This window comes from Alexandromys fortis, unplaced genomic scaffold, assembly GCF_014885135.2.
Source record: "Alexandromys fortis isolate MF-2015 unplaced genomic scaffold, M_Fortis_MF-2015_v1.1 scaffold_89, whole genome shotgun sequence".
NCBI classification, from domain to species: domain Eukaryota; kingdom Metazoa; phylum Chordata; class Mammalia; order Rodentia; family Cricetidae; genus Alexandromys; species Alexandromys fortis.
This window is the reverse complement of record NW_026067973.1, coordinates 7,297,850-7,315,832: the sequence shown is the minus strand read 5'-3', so window position 1 is coordinate 7,315,832 and position 17,983 is coordinate 7,297,850. Positions and strand designations below refer to the sequence as shown.

General features: G+C 42.0%; 1 protein-coding gene across 1 annotated transcript in view; it reads left to right on the top strand.

Moving 5' to 3' along the window:
• The first annotated feature begins 413 nt into the window (after positions 1-413).
• Positions 414-17,983, top strand: part of Pou2af2 (POU class 2 homeobox associating factor 2) — a 100,041-nt gene continuing 82,471 nt past the window's right edge. The window contains exon 1 of the mRNA XM_050156209.1: positions 414-510. Within this exon, the coding sequence (XP_050012166.1) occupies positions 414-510 (97 nt within the window). The remainder of the gene's footprint in view (positions 511-17,983) is intronic.

The following is a 17,983-nucleotide window of genomic DNA, read 5'->3' as shown; positions in this document are numbered from 1 at the left end:
CACAGAGAGAACACGCGGTCATGGACCAGCTGGGCAGAATAAATATTTGGGAAATGCGTGATGAGTGGGTGCTGGAAGCCTCAGAGCCCGGTGCATGAAATGTCCAGTAAGTGTTAAATTTTACTGTATTAGCAATGAGGAGGGTCAAAGACCCTGTGCTAAAGAGGTATATGCCCTTACCTGTGCATTAGGGATTTCGTCTAGCAGAAGCAGGCAAGGTGATTGTCGTTCAGAAGACAACCTGTGAGAATGACCAGAGGAGTGTGTCCATCTTCAGCATGTATCGTAGCCACCAAGGAAGAGGGCTGTTAGAACGGACTGCTGAGCTCCGCCCTCCAGAATTAGATTCAGCGGGTTGAAGAGGAGCGTTTGGCTTTGCTTTGCTTACACATTTCCCAGTGGTATCCACCCTGATGACCAGCAGGGTGTCCTTTGAGACCTACGATGCCAGCTGTGGCAAACAGGTGAGGAGCACAGAGAGAGTGGAACAGGCTGAGAGACTGTGTCTTGGTAAGACCAGGACCTTGTGTGGTGTTAGGTTTCAAACCTAAGACCATGGCTGGGGTGCCTATTTAACATATTACAGTGGACCTGCCAACCTGGTACCCTTGCATCCCTCAGGCCCTACCTGCTACAGGTCCTCCTGGCTGACATACCATACCCTTTACCCTGAACTCTCCAGCCCAGGGGACTGGGCTGCCCTTCCCTATGTAATCCAACCATTTTGATTACCTGCCCTCTTTGTACCTTTGGGTCTCCTGGTTGCTGCACCTGGTTTCCCTGTCTCCTCTCTTCTCTCTCCTCCTCCTCACACAGTACAGCTCAGTCTGGCCATGTCAGTCTGGATTCTCCCAGATGTCCCTGCCTCTGGTTATGCTCTCCGTTTTATCTACAATAAACTTTCTCCTCAATCATATTCTAGGAGCAGTCACGGCCTTTGCTTCTTATTTCTTTTTTTTTTTTTCACTCAGATGATACAACTGATTGGCTGGAGGAAGGCAGAGGAAATTGTTCAGGATGATGAGGGACCCCTTTAAAAGCGTTTATTTTCATGCCTCTGTAAACATAAAAATGAAACAGTGCTTTTCTCTAGTTGGGTTTTGCCCCCTCCTCCAACCTGACTAAACAGTGTCATAAATTTCAGTGCTTTATTTGTTTCACCAAATAAAAGGAGGCCAGCCAATATCTGCTCGTCTAATATCATAGCTCGGTTCCAGAACATCTGGTAGTGGTTATTTCTAGTATGTTCTGGAATCTGTACTTAGGATGCTTAGTTCCTAAACCGACTCACATTTGAAAAGGAATTGCGAGTGCCTGTGCTTATCAAGGTCATTATGCCTACAGAAGAACGCACAGCAGATGCGGGGCCAGGTACCGTTCTCTGGTGCCAAAACGACTTCAATAATCTATAGCCTCGAAGGCTGAAGCTAGCCTGGCAAACGTTATGAAAAGTTTTGATGAATTTTTCTGACAGATGAAACCATATAAACTACTTTAAAAGTGCTCTTTGTGCAGATAATGAGGCTGACAGACCCGTGCATGTAATTGAGTAAGCCGGTGTAGTGTTGAGAGGATGGTTAGTAGAAGTAAGCGCTCATTAATGTGTACAAAGAATAGAGACACCCTGTTTGTTTCCTAGCTACAGTAGAAAGCACGGCCCTCAGACCTTTTCATCATGCCCTTTATTTAAAAAAAAAAAAATGTATATTGTTGGGGCTGGCCTCAAACTTTTTGATTATCTTGGCTAGAACACCAGAATCTGCATTTAAAACTATGACCATAAGTTTCAGAACCAGAGACAGGCAATATATTCTGGGTCCAAACAGCACCCAATGAATGTAAAATGCTTTTAGCAAGGAAGTTTTGTAAAAAATCAAGGTTTCTATATCTATGCACAGGTACATACTTAATCATCAGATTTCTGAGTCGAGAAGGTGGTTTACCCAGATTAACGCCAGCAGTTGAAAAAGAAGAGCCTGGTGGACTCCTGTCCCCTCCCTCTTGGTCCAGCATGTAGTGAGCATCCTGTTGATGGTCCTTTGTTTTTGTGACCATCACTGTACCATCATCAGCCAGTCAAAATATAGTTTAAATCGGTCTGAGAAGGGTTACTATTAGCCTCATTTTCCTTCTTCTGCAGGTACTGGTCACTCACATATGCAGACAATCTCCACTTATAACGGTACAGCCTTTTCCACTTTATGATGCTATAAAAGATGATGGGCTTTCAGTAGAAGCTACACTGTGCATTTCAAATGTTGATGTTTTGCCTGGCTAATGACACAGATCTGTCCTGTGTCATGATTCTGGGAGCTGGCGCTCAAGGTCAACCACAGCGTCACTAGGGAGAAAACAGAGATGCCACGGAGGAGGAGAGAAACTGGGATGTGAGGTCACCATTCAGTGCGATTTGTCTCAGGGCATTTTCAGTTGACCTTAGATCTAGCGGGGTGTAGCCGAACAATTGTACATAACTTTCTGATACGCATTCTCTCTTCCAGCTAATTCTGGAAGATTCTAGTTATTTCTTTTCCACTCTTACCTTGATTGAGGCATAATTGACACATAGTAAACTGAAGATATTTAAATTCTGCAACCCGATGACTTGTGACATATAATCATGTTCCGGAAACCACTGCCAAAATCAAGATAGATGTCTGTCTGCCCTGATGATGTCTGTGCACGTTTGTGACTCTTTCCTCCCCTTCCTTTCCACACTGCCAGAGATTGCTGGGGTGATCGGCTCTTGAGAATTTCAACAGAAATGCTTTTTACTTTCTCCCTGGTTTTGCCTTCTTCATTTTGAGAACCACCTGTGTTGCCAAGTACCAGTAGCTCTTTCTTTTATATTGTTTAGTTGGACTTCCTTGCACAGATGTGCTATTGTTTGTCTCTCTGTTCATTTATTGACGGACACTAGGATTCCTTCCAGGTCCTAGCTGTTACAAGTCAAACCACTATAAACATTTGTATACACGTTCTGTGTTGGGGATATGTTTTCAATTATCTTGGTAAATAACTCAGAGTAGAGTGTCTGGACCACATGGCAAATGTTTTATAAGGCACTGATCAACTCTTTGCAAAGTGGTTTTAATCCATTAGCTGTATGAGGTTCAGTTCTAACACTTGATATGGTCGCTCTCTTACGGAGTTTCTCATAGCTGCAATCGGCATCTTATAGTAACTTGAAATTAAGAGTGGCCAGTATTATTCTGATATTTGAAGAAAAGGGAAAAAATGAGATATAAATATGAGAGTCCAGTCAAGTCAATATTAATCCCTGTCAAAAACCCCAGAGCAAGACATCAAGGAAGCAGTTAGTAAACATTGTTAAAAACTGCCAGTGTTGCTGGCTGCTGACCAGAGCTCGGTCTCAACAGCTCATACTGAGCAGGGATTATTAATATTTTGCTAAGGCATTATTAGGTCAGGAAGATAAGAGTGGGAATGTAGGATATAATGACTAAATACAGTCATCAGCATTTGGCAGTGGCTTTCGGTTATGAGAAAGGCTTGTGTGCACCTAGGTGGTTACAGCCAGCTCCTCTGGGTCCGCCCTTGTTTGCCAGCCCTGTGTCTCCTCGCTCTCATTCTGCAGCAGCAGGGATTTTTTTTTTTGCTTGCCTTTGGGTAACATCCAAATCCTCCAACCACCTCATGTTTCATGACACTAATTTCTGTTTCAGTGTGTACTTTTCCATTCACAATGGCCCTCTTCCAACCTCCTGCATGTTTTTCCATTTAATCTAGTTGTCAACTCAGGGTATTTATATGAAAAATCACTTGTACGTTGCTTGCCCATAAATTTTTATAATTTTTTAACTGGCTTAAATAAAATGTTCCATTATATACCCTTCCTCATTATACTATCTATTGGATATCCAGTTTGCGGACAATCTTCTAGTGCTAGTCAGAGGGCTTATATAGTCTAACACATAATGAGTTTTGTTGTGGGGTTCATACTGTCAGGATTCACTTTGGCCCCATTTAGCCTTGTTGTCTGTTTTGTGTCTCTGAATTCTAGCCACTCTGAGTTTGATCAGTTCTTAATCTACATTGAGTCCGTTATTCTAAAAGTTGAATAGCTCCCAACCCTGTTTCAATTATCAACAAGAAGTAAATGAATGGAAGTTTTCCTGAGTTGGGAAGGGGGTGGGGGTTCCTTGTGGATCAGACCTGGTCATAGGGTTTTCCCCTAGAACACTTCCAAATGCTTCTACAAATCAAAGGACATTATACCTTGTTGCAGACGCCTCATGGTTCTTAGAAAAGAAACGAATGACAGCAGAGTCAAAATATGTAGGCTTATAGCTTTTGTGTTAAGGATAACCAGAAATATTGTTCATGATCACCCCTTTTCCTAGATTAGAAAGTTTTTCAATATGGTGCTCCCTAATGTAATGAGCTATCAAACAACCCAGAGGTCATCCAGAGATTATTAGGATGAGCCACTAAGATTGAGGAACCAACACTGTAAGCAGGTACTCAAGACAAGCTAGAAGACTGCCTAATTACAAATACAAGCCTATAGAAGATTGTTTGCTACCTAGATATATAAGATGAAGAGGTTTGGGGGGACTGGTCTGTGGTCTATGAAGGCAACTTTCCTTAGCTGAACAACACACTATAAAAACAGTGTTATAAATGTATTTAAGAAACTAACTTAAATAAAATCACATCCAAATAAGCTAACAGAGATAGGCCAATTTCCCATTTCCAGCCTGGGAGATGGTATGTTTTATGGGGGGGGGGGGTTGTTGTTTATTACACACTATAGTTTGAATTAATAGAGTTCACAGAAACATTTCTCAAAATGCAGTATCATAATCAGCCAAGAAGCTTGCTAAATTTAGATTCTTGTAACCAGCCCAGAGCTCCTGAAATGGGGACACAGTCTAGGAATTCAAGTTAACTCATGGTTTCAGTGAATTCCGGAACCTACTATTTTACACCTTTAAAGAGGGTGTGCTATGTTACAGCCAGGTCTAATGTACAAGATGCTCCAGATACAAGGGTACATTACATAGCTTTCTAAATTTGGGGATTTGAAAAATCATGTTTATATGTTGTCCTAAACCCACCTACCACTGGGGAATTTTTCAAACATGGTTAGAGATTTTATTAAATTGAATGTCCAATGCATGCATAGTCTACAAAGCCTTCTACGTTCAGTTTTGTCTACATGGACATCATGCTCTGTCCCTACACTCTGGTGCTTTGAAAACAAATATTTGGAGGATCTTTGGGATGAATGCATCTCAAACCTAACCTACAAAAGAGACAGCATGTCTAGTTTAGTGCCTGACATAGAAAAAGCAACTAGTAAATATTTATTTAAAGAAATAAATGAATGGATAAATGTCAGCTTACTTCATCTTTTCTCCTCCCTTATAAACTTTAGTTTGCCATAGGACAGAAATTACTATTACTGTCCTCCTGTGGTCCTTCTGAAGCTCGAGCACTAAACCTCACTGAGTCAATGTGATATTAAGATGTGGAGCTTTCAGAGATGCTAAGGTAATAAAGGTGGCTCTTTTCATGAATGAATTAAAAATCTTATAAAAGGGGCTTCTTTTTTTCCCACTTTTCCCTCCACCTTATCCTATCAGAAGACCCAGAATTCATCACTTACAGAAGGCCCAGCAGCAATGTGTCATCTTGGAAGCAAATAGCAGCCTTTCTCACTCAACCATCTGCTGGCTTCTTGACTTTGGACTTCACAGCCTCTAGACTATAAGAAAATAATTTACTTCTTTGGCAATTACTTACTCCCTTATTTTGTTCCAGAGACTGCTATGATTTGATATCAAAGGCAACTTCTGTTATAGGAGCCCGCTTGTTTATTTTTGGCTGTCCAGACTCGAAATAACTACACAGAAACTGTATTAATTAAATCACTGTTTGGCATATTAACTCTAGATTTTTATTGTCTAGCTTTTACATCTTACTTTAACCCATTTTTATTAATCTGTGTATCGCCACGTGGTTGTGGCTTACCAGCAAGGTTCTGTCTGACGTCTGTATCTGATGGGGCTATATGGCTTTCTTTGACTTTGTCTTTTTTTTTTCTTAACATTTAGTTTAGTTTTTCCCACCTAGCTCTTTTCTGCCCTACTATAGGTTCAAATCAGTTTCTTTATTCATTAACCAATAAAAGCAACACATATACAGAAGGACCTCCCACATCAAACTCCCACAGCCAATATTTTGGAAGCTTGATACCTTGCTAGTTTAGATGATTTTGAGAGGTTCTAAAAACTTTCAGAGGTGGGATTTGGGAGGAGGAAGTAGGTCAGTTGGTCATATCCTACTGGTACCTTCCTGTATTACTCTTTGGTTCTGCCTGTCATCATCCATGAGGTATATAGACCTGCTCCAGTACCTCCTCCCCACCATGATGGACTGATAACTTTAAGACAGAGAGCCATGTAAATCTTTCCTCCTTAGTTAATTCTATTAGGTATTCTTTCACCATGGTGAGAAAATGCTAACTAGTTCAGAAACCATCCACCAGGATTTCCAGATCAAAATCTAGAGAGTCATCCGCGGACCACAATCCCATTCCTGTATAACTGGTCACTAAGTCCTCTCTAGAAACTTTCTACTCTGTATAGCTCCATTTTATGTTTACAAAAAAAAAGAATAAAATGGGGCTGGAGAGATGGCTCAGAGGTTAAGAGCATTGCCTGCTCTTCCAAAGGTCCTGAGTTCAATTCCCAGCAACCATATGGTAGCTCACAACCATCTGTAATGGGGTCTGGTGCCCTCTTCTGGCCTGCAGGCATACACACAGACAGAATATTGTATACATAATAAATGAATAAATAAATATTAAAAAAGAATAAGACAAAAGATATTGGAATAATTAACATATATGTATCTGAGACTCTGTCTGATAAGTATATAAAATGTCATCCTACACAGTAAAAAAAGTTATAGTTGAAGAGTTTTACGCAATCCTTTCAGAAACATGTAACCAAGTTTTTTAAAGAGTAAGCATTATTTGATAAAGATATTTATAAAATTATTTGATAGCGATGATTTGAACAAAATGATTAATAAGCTCAAACCAATAGCTGTCTGTGGGGGCAGGGGCTGCTGTCTTTTAATATGACCTGTCAACTTAATAGAAAGAAGGAGTCCAGACATATTTCTCAATTCCTATTGGTTTGAGCTTAGACAGAGATGAGCATCTAACACAGCATCTCTGGACCTTATTCCTCTTGACACGCTGAAATCTTCTTTTGCAGCATTAGGAACAACCTGCTTTGGGGGCCAATGATTTGATGGCCCAAGGCCAGGTGAACACTAAGCCACTCCTATGCAGCTCTTCTGGAAACCTACTGGATGTTAACAGTACAGGCTCATCAAATGCAATTCTCAGTAGAAGCCAAGCCTCCACCAAAGCTAGGATGTGATAGCCATGTAAGTACTGGGTGTCAGGAGGCTGGAGAGATGGCTCAACAGTTAAGAACACTGACTGCTCATCTAGAGGTCCTGAGTTCGATTCCCAGCACCCACATGTTGGTTCACAACCATCTGTAATGAGATCTGGTGCCCTCTCCCAGAATGCAGACGTACATGCAAGCAGAAAAAAAAAAAAAAAAAAAAAAAAAAAAAAAACAAAAAAAAAAAAAAAAAAAAAAAAAAAAAAAAAAAAAAAAAAAAAAAAAAAAAAAAAAACACTGAATTCATAATAAATGAATAAATTAAAAAAAATAAAATACTGGGTATTTGGAAAAATATGTACTTAAAATTGGTCAAAATTAATAAATTGGAATTTAAGAGGAAGTCAAATGGAACGTATCAGCTCTCAACCCACAGCATAGTCCTTAAGCAGCCCAGTGAGGATGCATCTAGACAGAGCAGCCTCTCCTATCCAGAGAGCACTCGGGTCACTTCTGCCCATTTCTGCCCATGCCACCAGAGGGCAGAAACTACCCAAAACACACCAGCTAGTCTGGTCACCCCTTGAAGAAGTAAATAGCACAGATTCAAGTACTGAATCTCCTACCTCCAATTTAAAAATAAAAGGGCTCCCTTTTACTTTCTTTCATTTATTCCTCACAAATGCACCTATTCAGCATTTAAGTACCTACTACGTTCCAATTATTAGAAAAGACAGAGAAATAAAAATCCATGAATCCCTGGCCCAGTCCCAGAGAAACCCCACCCACAGACCCCAGTGTTTGCTGCACAGTCTTTAATAATGCTGCCCATCTGAGCAGATTTGACTGTTAATATACCTTGTTAATAGCCTTATATTAATATCCTTCTTGGATAGCTGCATATCCAGGTCTCAGGTTCAGGGTAGGCCTGGGTTTCCCAGATTCACATAGATCTTCAGTTTTGAATTTCTTTAACTCTACAAATGTGTCTGTTGTATATGAAACAAGAACATAGCCACACTCAGTCTGGCAGAGTGTCTTTTTAATACCAGTCTTATTACCTATGCTCTGTCATAAATAAATGATAGCAGGGACCAGAAATGTCTTTCCAGAAACAAACAATACTCTCATTTGGTTATTAGGACTTGACAGTTGTTTTTGAAAGTGAAAATGATGCCTAAATTCCTTATGATAAAAATGCTCCCTAATTACTGTGACAGGAGCTAAGTTTGGTACCTGGGATACACAGATTAGATATCCCAGAGCTCTTACAATTGATAAATTTTGCTCCTAAATCCTCCCATTAGTGCTTGTGTGTCTCTAAGAGTTATTACCAACTATTACAAAAAAAATGTGTTTCATCAGAGTGGTGATGCATCTCTAACCCTGAGCCCAGGACCAAAGTACCTCAAGAGCTTACAGAAATCCAAAAGCAACAGACAGATGAGTGAGGACATTACACAGCAGGCTTTAATAGAGTCTACCGAAGAAGGGCAGCCTGGTTCTTCATTTGCAAACCACACAAGGTTCAGGCACTTAGCTCAAAGGGAAAAATACATTTGGAAATTTATAAACCAGAGTGATGAACCATTCATGAGCAGACTGTGACCCTGAGGGTGCTGAAGACCTGCAGAGAGATGAGTCACTTGTCCCGGTGTCAGAACACTCAGGCCAGGCTCACTTAACACATCTCCCCTAAGGAGCCTGGAGAATATAAGTGGAATCACTCAATTCTGCCAGATTGTATTCATAATATTTAATAAGCCTCTATTATCCTCAAATAACCTCATGAGAGAGAATTATGACATATGGGGTAATCAGAAAGAGCACTGGGAGCGGACCGTCTGCCCAGAATCCGGATCCATTAGCTAAGCTTTCTGGTCCTCAGTTTTCCTGCCTTACAATATTTGCATGAAGCTGTTGTCCTGGTAAATTTACATAATGAATCCAGAGCTTCCTCGACACTGTGTGCAGAGCACATTGCCCGGTTCAGTGAACGGTAGTTTCTCAGAAGGAAAAGCTTCCATAACTCTCTCCTGGCACACGCCTGAGGCTGGATTTGTATGTGTGATGGCTATGCTTACCACAGCCAGGATACATACTGACTGGTACCAAATGGAGACCGGATCTGCCAGTCCTAATTAGTAAGGATCTAAGCATGAGCTAGCTCAGTGTTCTGATGGTAGCAAAGATGCTACACAGAAGACCAGAGGGCTGGGATGGAGCCAGTGCCCCCTCCACGGGAGGAGCATCTCTCTGTGTGGCTCCTGTTCTCTGTGACTCCTGGTACTTCTAGATATTTTTTTACAGGGCTAGGAAATTGTCCTCCTTTGGGAGCCCCACCCCCATTAAAGAAGTCAGTAACGTACTTTCCTTGCATCCCTTCCAGCTAGAAAACAGGTTTGTCTGTCTGTTTTGTTGTCACTGTGACCAAATATCTACTAAGGAGCAACTAAGTCTACCATGGAAGAGAGAAGACATGGGGATGGAGCGTACAGCTGCGACCCCACCCCTGGGACTCCACCCCACCTCCCATCTTGGAGAAACAGTAGGCAGAGAGTGGATAGGAGTGGGACTGGCTATAAATCCCCAAAGCCTGCCCCCAGAGAGCGACTTCCTCCAGCGAGACTCCACCTCCTAAAGCATCTACACCCCTGCAAAATAGTAGCACCAACCAGGGAACAAATATTCAAACATATGAGTCCCTAGGCAACATTTTACACTCAAAGGACAACAGAAAGTATGGGACATTATCTGGGTGATAAGTTATATCCAAGCAAGGTCTCAGTTCAGAAGAGGGTGACATAAAGGAAGAAATCAGCGGGTGGAATCCAGTCCAATGAAAAACTGGGGAGGAGATTCATGGTTCACAAGAAGGGGCATCCGGATGGGGTAGAGAGCCTGCTGCTGAAATCGGCAGTGTCTGGGAGGCAACTCAAAACACTTATGCCAGGTCCAACCGCTGTAAGCTCTCTACCAGACCAGCTTATGGTGTCGCAGGGCTTCTCATTTTTGTATATTATCTTTTTTTTGCATAAACTAGGTTTTTTTCGAGGTATTTGTGACCAAGTAGCATGGAGTCCTTACTGTTCTCTTGCTTTTATCTATACGCCAAACAGACCATTTCGTGAGGAAGTTGGGCAATGATTCCCACCTAGACAAAGGAATGGGGTGAGAGGTGAGATTCACCATGATCCCTCGGTCTGAGTATCCCTTGATGTTCCTTTGATTTACTGGCTTGAATAAGTCTCTGTTGACTCCTTGTCAGCCACGGTACCTACTCATGTCAGCCAGATGTTTTGATGGAAAAAGACTAAACCTCTCTCTGAGATGCTATTTAAAAACTGAGACCTCGGTAGTAGAAAAATATTCTTAATTTAAAAAAAAAAAACTCAAGAAGACACTTCCAAATAGAAGTAGTAAGTGTCAGGGTCAAAGAACAGGCACGGCAGTCTCATGTCGGAGACAATATAAGGAGGTCACAGTGTTCCTGATGCAACTGATTCTGTCCCATGAGGAGCTATGGGCGTTAATCATCTGCAAGTGGAAAAGACTGTCTGCACAGGGCAAGTAGGGTAAGAAGAAGGGACCAAAAGTGAAGCTGTGAGGGTCCATTTTTTTGTTTGTTTATTTTCATTTTTGTTTTTTGAGACGGGTTTCTCTGCATAGCCATAGCTTTTTTGAAACTTGTTCTGTAGACCAGGCTGGCCTGAAACTCAGAGATCTGCCTGCCTCTGCCCCCTGAGTACTGCGTTACATGAGCCACCACCACCTGGCAAAGGACCCAAATATTAAAGGAATGGGCAGAGGAGAAATAGTCCATGAAAATATAGGGAGTGCAGAATGGAGGAATGACTTAGTGGGTAAAGTGCTTGCCATGCGAGCCTGAGGCTGAGGCTGAATCCCTAGCATCCACATGAGCTAGTGTGCGTCTGAAATCCACTGCCTCTGCAGTGAGATGGGAAGTAGAGACGGAGAATCCCCAGAAGCTTGTAGGCCACTGACTTTATGCATACAGAGAAGAGATGAAAACAAAGAGCCTCTGCCTCAAAGTGGGGAGTGGGGGACTGAACCAGAGGCTGCCCTTTGGCTAAACTCTTCCCCAAAAACAAGGAAAAAAAAGTGAGAGATGAGTGAAGGAGTTCCTACAGCAACCTTGAGTAAGGAATTTTGCTCAAGATACAAGAAAATGTAATTTCAAGAAGAAATAATTAGTGGTAGTTTGAAATAATATATTCTTTTTTATATTAGCAAAGTGAGGGGGCAGACAAAAGGGGTGGGCAGGCTATCCCCATCCATACACAGAAAATATATAGAATGTACTTATCAAGAATATGTTGATATGTACACAGTGGCACATGCCTGTAATCGCAGCACTTCAAGGTCATCCTCAGCTACTGAGCAAGTTGGAGGCTAGCCTAGGTTACATGAAACCTCTTCTCAGAAGAGAAGAAGGGGAAGAAAGAGAGCGAGGAGAAACCGTTGGTAGTTGTCTCTGGGGACTTGTATTAGGGACATGAACATGGAGGTAGAAAAACGCATGCCCCTTCACAGCTCTACGGTTGGTAAATATAACTTCCATAATTTTTTAAGATAAAGGAAATTGCCGTATGAGGTCTGGACAGTGGGCTTCAATGGGTCTGGTCATCAGTTCAGGCATCAGAATCTGGGCACATGGAACACTCAACCAAGACTTTGCAGATTTAAATTCTCAGCAGAATCCTTAGCAGTGTCTTCTGCTCAGAGGAGAAACAAATACGACCCATATGAAGAAAGTTCTCCAGTGCATGCTACCAGGAACTTAATGCATGCCCTTTACTCTTCATCCCAGCCCCCCGGATCTGAGAAACAGTTGAGGAGGGATGTTTTCAGGTTTCATATTTTGGAATATTTGTACATACCTAGTAAAGTATCTTGGAGACAGAACCTAAGTTCAAACATAAAATTCCTTTGTTTCACCTACAGCTTAGACCTGAAAATTGAAAGTGATTTGATAGACTATTTTTAATAAGTGAATAATATACCACGTGTCGAGGTATTGAGTTTTCTACTTGTCATGTAGACATTCAAAAAGCTTCAGATTTCAGAGTTGTGGTTTAGGGGTTTATCAACCTATCGCCTCTGTTAAGAGATAACCTTCTAAATCTATGTCCAGACATCATTAGTTAACAAGCACTAAACCAGAGTACTATTTTTTTTCGGAGGAAGGAAGACCACACAAAGCAGATGGTCACTCATCAATGCACCTACACTGTGTGCACACCGACGACATTATGCTAAGAAATGAGACAGAGAAGTTAGAGTCACCAGAAAACGTGAAAGATCCATAACCATGGTCAGCCAAAGGTAGTGGTCATACTGCACATGGCCCAGTAGGTGTGCTGGTTACAGGACCACATCATCCCGCCTCCTGGAGGCCCACCAAAGTGAGCAGGGCACCAATGGGGTAGCACCTCACATCGAGAGTTCGCCACATTCTATCTCCAACCCACACAACATGGAACTGTGTGCCATGGGGCTCTGAGGGTGGTTGCTTTCTGATGGACATACATCACTTCACTGTAAGAACAATTTAACAGATAGACATTATAGTCACAGGCTTAACATTAAAAAGAAGCCTAGAGTGTAATTTGGGGGAATAAAATATGTGATAGCTAATGTATCAAGTGCTACAATTCTGAATGCAATGCGGTACTCACCACTGGCTACAACAAAGACATTCCCTGAAGGTTTCAAAAGCTGACAAAGAAATGCGGCATAATCCATGATCGCTGTACCACCTGCCTGTGGAATGAATCGCTTTTGAAACGCTGCCGAAACAGGATGAAAAGACTAAACGGGGTCGCATTGTAAGCTCACAGCTTCGTTTGTTCCTGAACTGTTAACTTGCAGCCCTAACCGGGTGTTCTTATCAGCTACTAGCTGTGATTTTTTTTAACCCCACCCAAGTCTTTGTGCCAGAGAGAAGGACATCTGTAGTTGTCACCAGTAATTAAAATCCGTTATAAAAAGCAATCTCCACGTAAAGTGCCTGGTTCACAAAAGACCATGCAGAAAGAAGAGCATCGGAGGCACTCACAACTTCCCTATGGAAAATCATTCTGAGCAAGTGCCGGAGAGAAGGCAAGCACACTCATCATGCCAAATGTGGAGCGTTAAGAGAAACTTTGGGAAGCCATGTGCAAAGTGTTTGCTGTGTATGTGTGTGTATGTGCACGCGCGCGTGTGCATGTGCGTGCATGGGAAAAGTAATGCACATCAGTGAAAGCAATCGCTAATACTGGGTAAAATGTCTTCCTCAGCAGCTTTCTACCTCGTTATTATTTTAATGTTTAATTTTATTATTTAAAATTATGTGTAGGTGTGTGTGTATCTCTATGAAGGTGTAGGTGTGCCTGTCTCTATGGAGACAGGAGTGCAGGTGCCCACTGAGGCCAGAGGCATCAGATCTCCTCGTGCTGGGGTTATGGTTAAGAGCCCTGGGATATGGGTACTAGGAACGGAACTTGGGTCCTCCCGAGGAGTAGCAAGTCATCCTAAGTGCTAAGCCATCTGCCCAGTCCGTCCATATTGTTCATGTCTCTCCTTGAATCTGGTATTCATCAATGACTAGACTATCTATCCACCAAACTATAGGAATCCTCTTGTCTCTGCCTCCCCAGTCCAGATGCACACGAACATACCAGTATTAAGTGGGCACTGGGGATCTGAACTCAGGTCTCCATGCTTGTATAGCAAGCACTTACAAACCAAGCCATCTCCTCAGCTACAAAACATTTATTTTAATGCTACTGACATTTTCATAACTATGTTGGAGTTGCTGGAGTCTTACTCCCAATATTTCTTTTATTTCTTTTTCATCTATCCACACATTCTTGCTAAGGATCACTTCCATGGCAGAAAGAAAACTCATGAAACAATCAGTCGTTCATTGTCAAGATACACATTGTGTGCACACCAGTGGCGTCCCTCCAAGGAAGCTAAAGTTATCAGGAAATGTAAAATAGCCCCAACTTTGACTCATAGCAAACATACAAATTCACATTTCCTGCATGAGCTTTCTTTGGTTTTTACACAAAAATCAACCAGTTTGTAAGAGAACACGGACTTTCTGAGAGATGTCCCCAGATGCTGAAAACACAGATGAAACATTTTGATAAGTCAGCTTCCCACACGGGCATACCCACTGCTTTGTATAGCCACAGTTTGCGGAGTGGAGAGCCCCACTCTCAGAAAGTAGATGCTTCCTCAGCTCTAACTGGGCTCCTTCACGTGACTCACTCGCATGGGGAAGATGGTCCAGACCTTTTCACCTCTACCAGCTGGCACAGCAACTGATGGTCTCGTCATCACTGCTGCAGTGGCTCTGCTTCAGGCATCCAGGGTCATTCAGATTTGAGAAGTTTTCGAACAGATGGTCTGATGAACTGATGTCCTACAGTAGGAATCCACGTAAAACTTTAGAGTTCAGAAACATTATTTTCTCCAAGGTGACATCAGGCTTGCATTCTTGTGCCACTGCACCAGGCTTGGGCATGTGCTGATGGTACAATTTGTTCACACATACATACGTGGGTTAGATTTTATAGAATTCTATTAAGAAATTTTTCAGCTCTCCAGTTTTCATATTATTGCCCTTTTGTTTTAACTTAAAAAGAACAAGGTTAGCCTTACAGAATAAATTGGGATATATTTCTGTCTTTTCAATTTTCAATTTTCTTAAGGATTCTTCACATTTCCTATAATTCCTACCTTACATAGTTGCTATGACTCATCACCGTGAAGCCAGTGGGGCCTAGATTATGTGTACTTGGGTTGGAGTATGAAAACTATAATTTATTTATTTAATAAGTATTTTGTTTACCTATTTCTTCGCAAGTAAATTGATATTTTTTTCATAAAATTGATCCTTTTCATCTAAGTTATCCAGATTATTGGCCCAGATGTACATACAGCATTTCTTATCTTCTTAGCCTCTATGGAATCTTTACAAATGTCCCCTGTCTCATCCATGGCATTGATCATCTGTACCTTCTCTATTGCTCAATTATATTAGACCTTACTTGATCTAATTGGTGTGACATATGAGTTTTTCCAGTTCCTTTGACTTCCCAGATCTTTATGATTTTCTTTCTTCTCCATTACCTGTATTTCATTTTCTCTTCTATTTGTTAATTTCTTTAGGTGTAAAAGCTAAGGTTGCTAATTAAAGACCTTTGTTTTTTTCTATTATAGTCATTTTGGCCTATAAATATTCCTCTAAATAATGACTTGGTGACATCCCATCGGTTGTAATGTGCTGTAGTTTCAATTTTATTCAGTTCAAAATCATCTCTAATTTTTTTCCCATGGCATATTAAGATACATGCAAGCAAATACACATATGAAAAGTTGTAAAATACCATACCAAGAATTGTATACAAATGCTTGTTCATAAAAATGACCAATAATTGAAAATAATACAAATGTACACCCAAGCATGCACCGATTTTTTTAATCTGTGATATATTCACAAAATGGAAATGACTAACGATACTTGTGACAGCTTGAACATATCTCAGTAAAATGATGTTTGCAAAGGAGACCAACAATTATAAAATTATAATTTTAAAATTCTGGAAAATGCAAACTGCTTTGTAATGACATATTTCTGGTCACTTATTTCCTAGGAAAATGGGAGAGGATGAGAAGGGTAGGTTCCTAAATGGGCGAGAGAAAATTTGGGGGAGAAACAGACATGTTCCCTATCTTGACAGTGGTGACAGTTTTGCAGGTATACACCTATATCACGCCCACTGAGTTTAGACATTAGGTATGTATAGACTAATAAAGTCCAAGAGTCTAGGGAGGAGGATTAGTGAAGAAGATGCTTGGTGCCCAGGCCTGAGGACTTGAGCGTGTATACTCAGCAGCCATGTAAAAGCCAGCCATGGTGGTGCACGGTGCACATGCATTTCCACATCCGTGCTGTGGCAGAGATAGTTAGATCACAGAGGCTCACAGACCAACAAGAGTAGCCGAAATGATCAATTCCAGGTTCAATGAGAGACTCTGTCTCTAATAATAGAGTGGAGAGTGATAGAGGAAGACATCCTGATGTCTGTCACTAATCTCCACATACATTTGCAAGGGACAGGTAACACACACACATACACACACACACACACACACACACACACACACACACAGTAGGGGATGGGGGAGACAGATACACTGGCTCATGAATGGACGATGGATTTCCATGTTAGCAGCAGCTTCCTTCCTTCCTCCATGAACCCTTCAGTCCTCTCTGCCTTATGTTCTGTGACTCCTTGATCCCCTATTGGCTCTGTCAACATCATGTGTCTGTGTGTTGGCGTCCCTAAGAAACTATCTCTCAGACTGTGGTGGCCAAGAAACCAAGGAGCCATGAAAAAAAAGGAATACAGCAGCAAGTGCCTTTTGATGATCCCCCAAAAGAGGACTCTGGCTGAGGGTGCTGCTTAGAGTCATCTTGTCTTCACTGGCTCTAGCTAAGAACAGGCAATCTCCCCCCCACCCCCCCTCCCCCGGAAAACTGCAGAAATATACTCCAGCCATCTCTGGTCCTCCTCCAAGGCAGGCACTCACCTGACAGGAGCCCTGCCGGTCTTGCTGCTGGACAGGAGCAATAAGCCAAGATGGGCACATTGCTGAGCTGTCCCCCAAAGCACAGGGGTTCTCATCACAGTGCACAGATGGCAGCAATAGAAACATGTCACTGCGTCCTCCCTGTTGTCAGCCCCTAGATGGCAAGTGCCGGGTGCGCCGGGTAAAGGGCAACACACCTGCGCAGCTTTGCCCTGGTATAGATTGGTGAGAGGAAAGATTAAGGAAAATCACCTTGTGGAAAGACCAGCTCCTGCTCAGGAGAGCAGCAAAGAACCACAGCCACAGTAGGAAACCGCATTTGCAAGGCAAAGACTGAGTGTGGAAATCTCTCCGGAGAAGCGCACTGTTATCTCTGCTAGTTTCTCCAGACTGTTCGGGAGCAGCATAGCCCTAACGTGTAATTTGTTTCCGTTCTTTGGACCATTGCTTCTGCCAAGAATTTCCTTGTGTCTCATTTCCCTGTTTGTCATCCCATTGGCCATTTCCACATGAAGAATTGGGGAGCCTGTTGCCAAGCACAGGAAAAAATGGAGGCCCAAATACTTATCATTACCAATCTCACTCAGATCCTTATAGAACATATGACATGCGCAAGATGACTGACCAAACCTAAGACAGGTCTCCAAAGAAAACCAAGAGAGCTTGCAGCTTCTCACTAACGCTCATCTTTTCTCATTTCAAAGAGGTTTTTCCCCCCTTCAAGGAATCTTCCAGAGCCAGTAATGTGACATAAAGTAAACATTACAAAGCCAGAGGCAATAGAGAGAGCTAGAAAAGAGGCACAAATATAAATCCAATAGCCATGTGGCCTGACAATACAGAACTGAATGTTTTGCACCAAATGGTTGGGTAGCAACCACTGAAAACTGGGGTACTTCGCTGTACATGTGCCTGTGTGCTCTCTCTCTCTCTCTCTCTCTCTCTCTCTCTCTCTCTCTCTCTCTCTCTCTCTCTCTCTCTCTCTC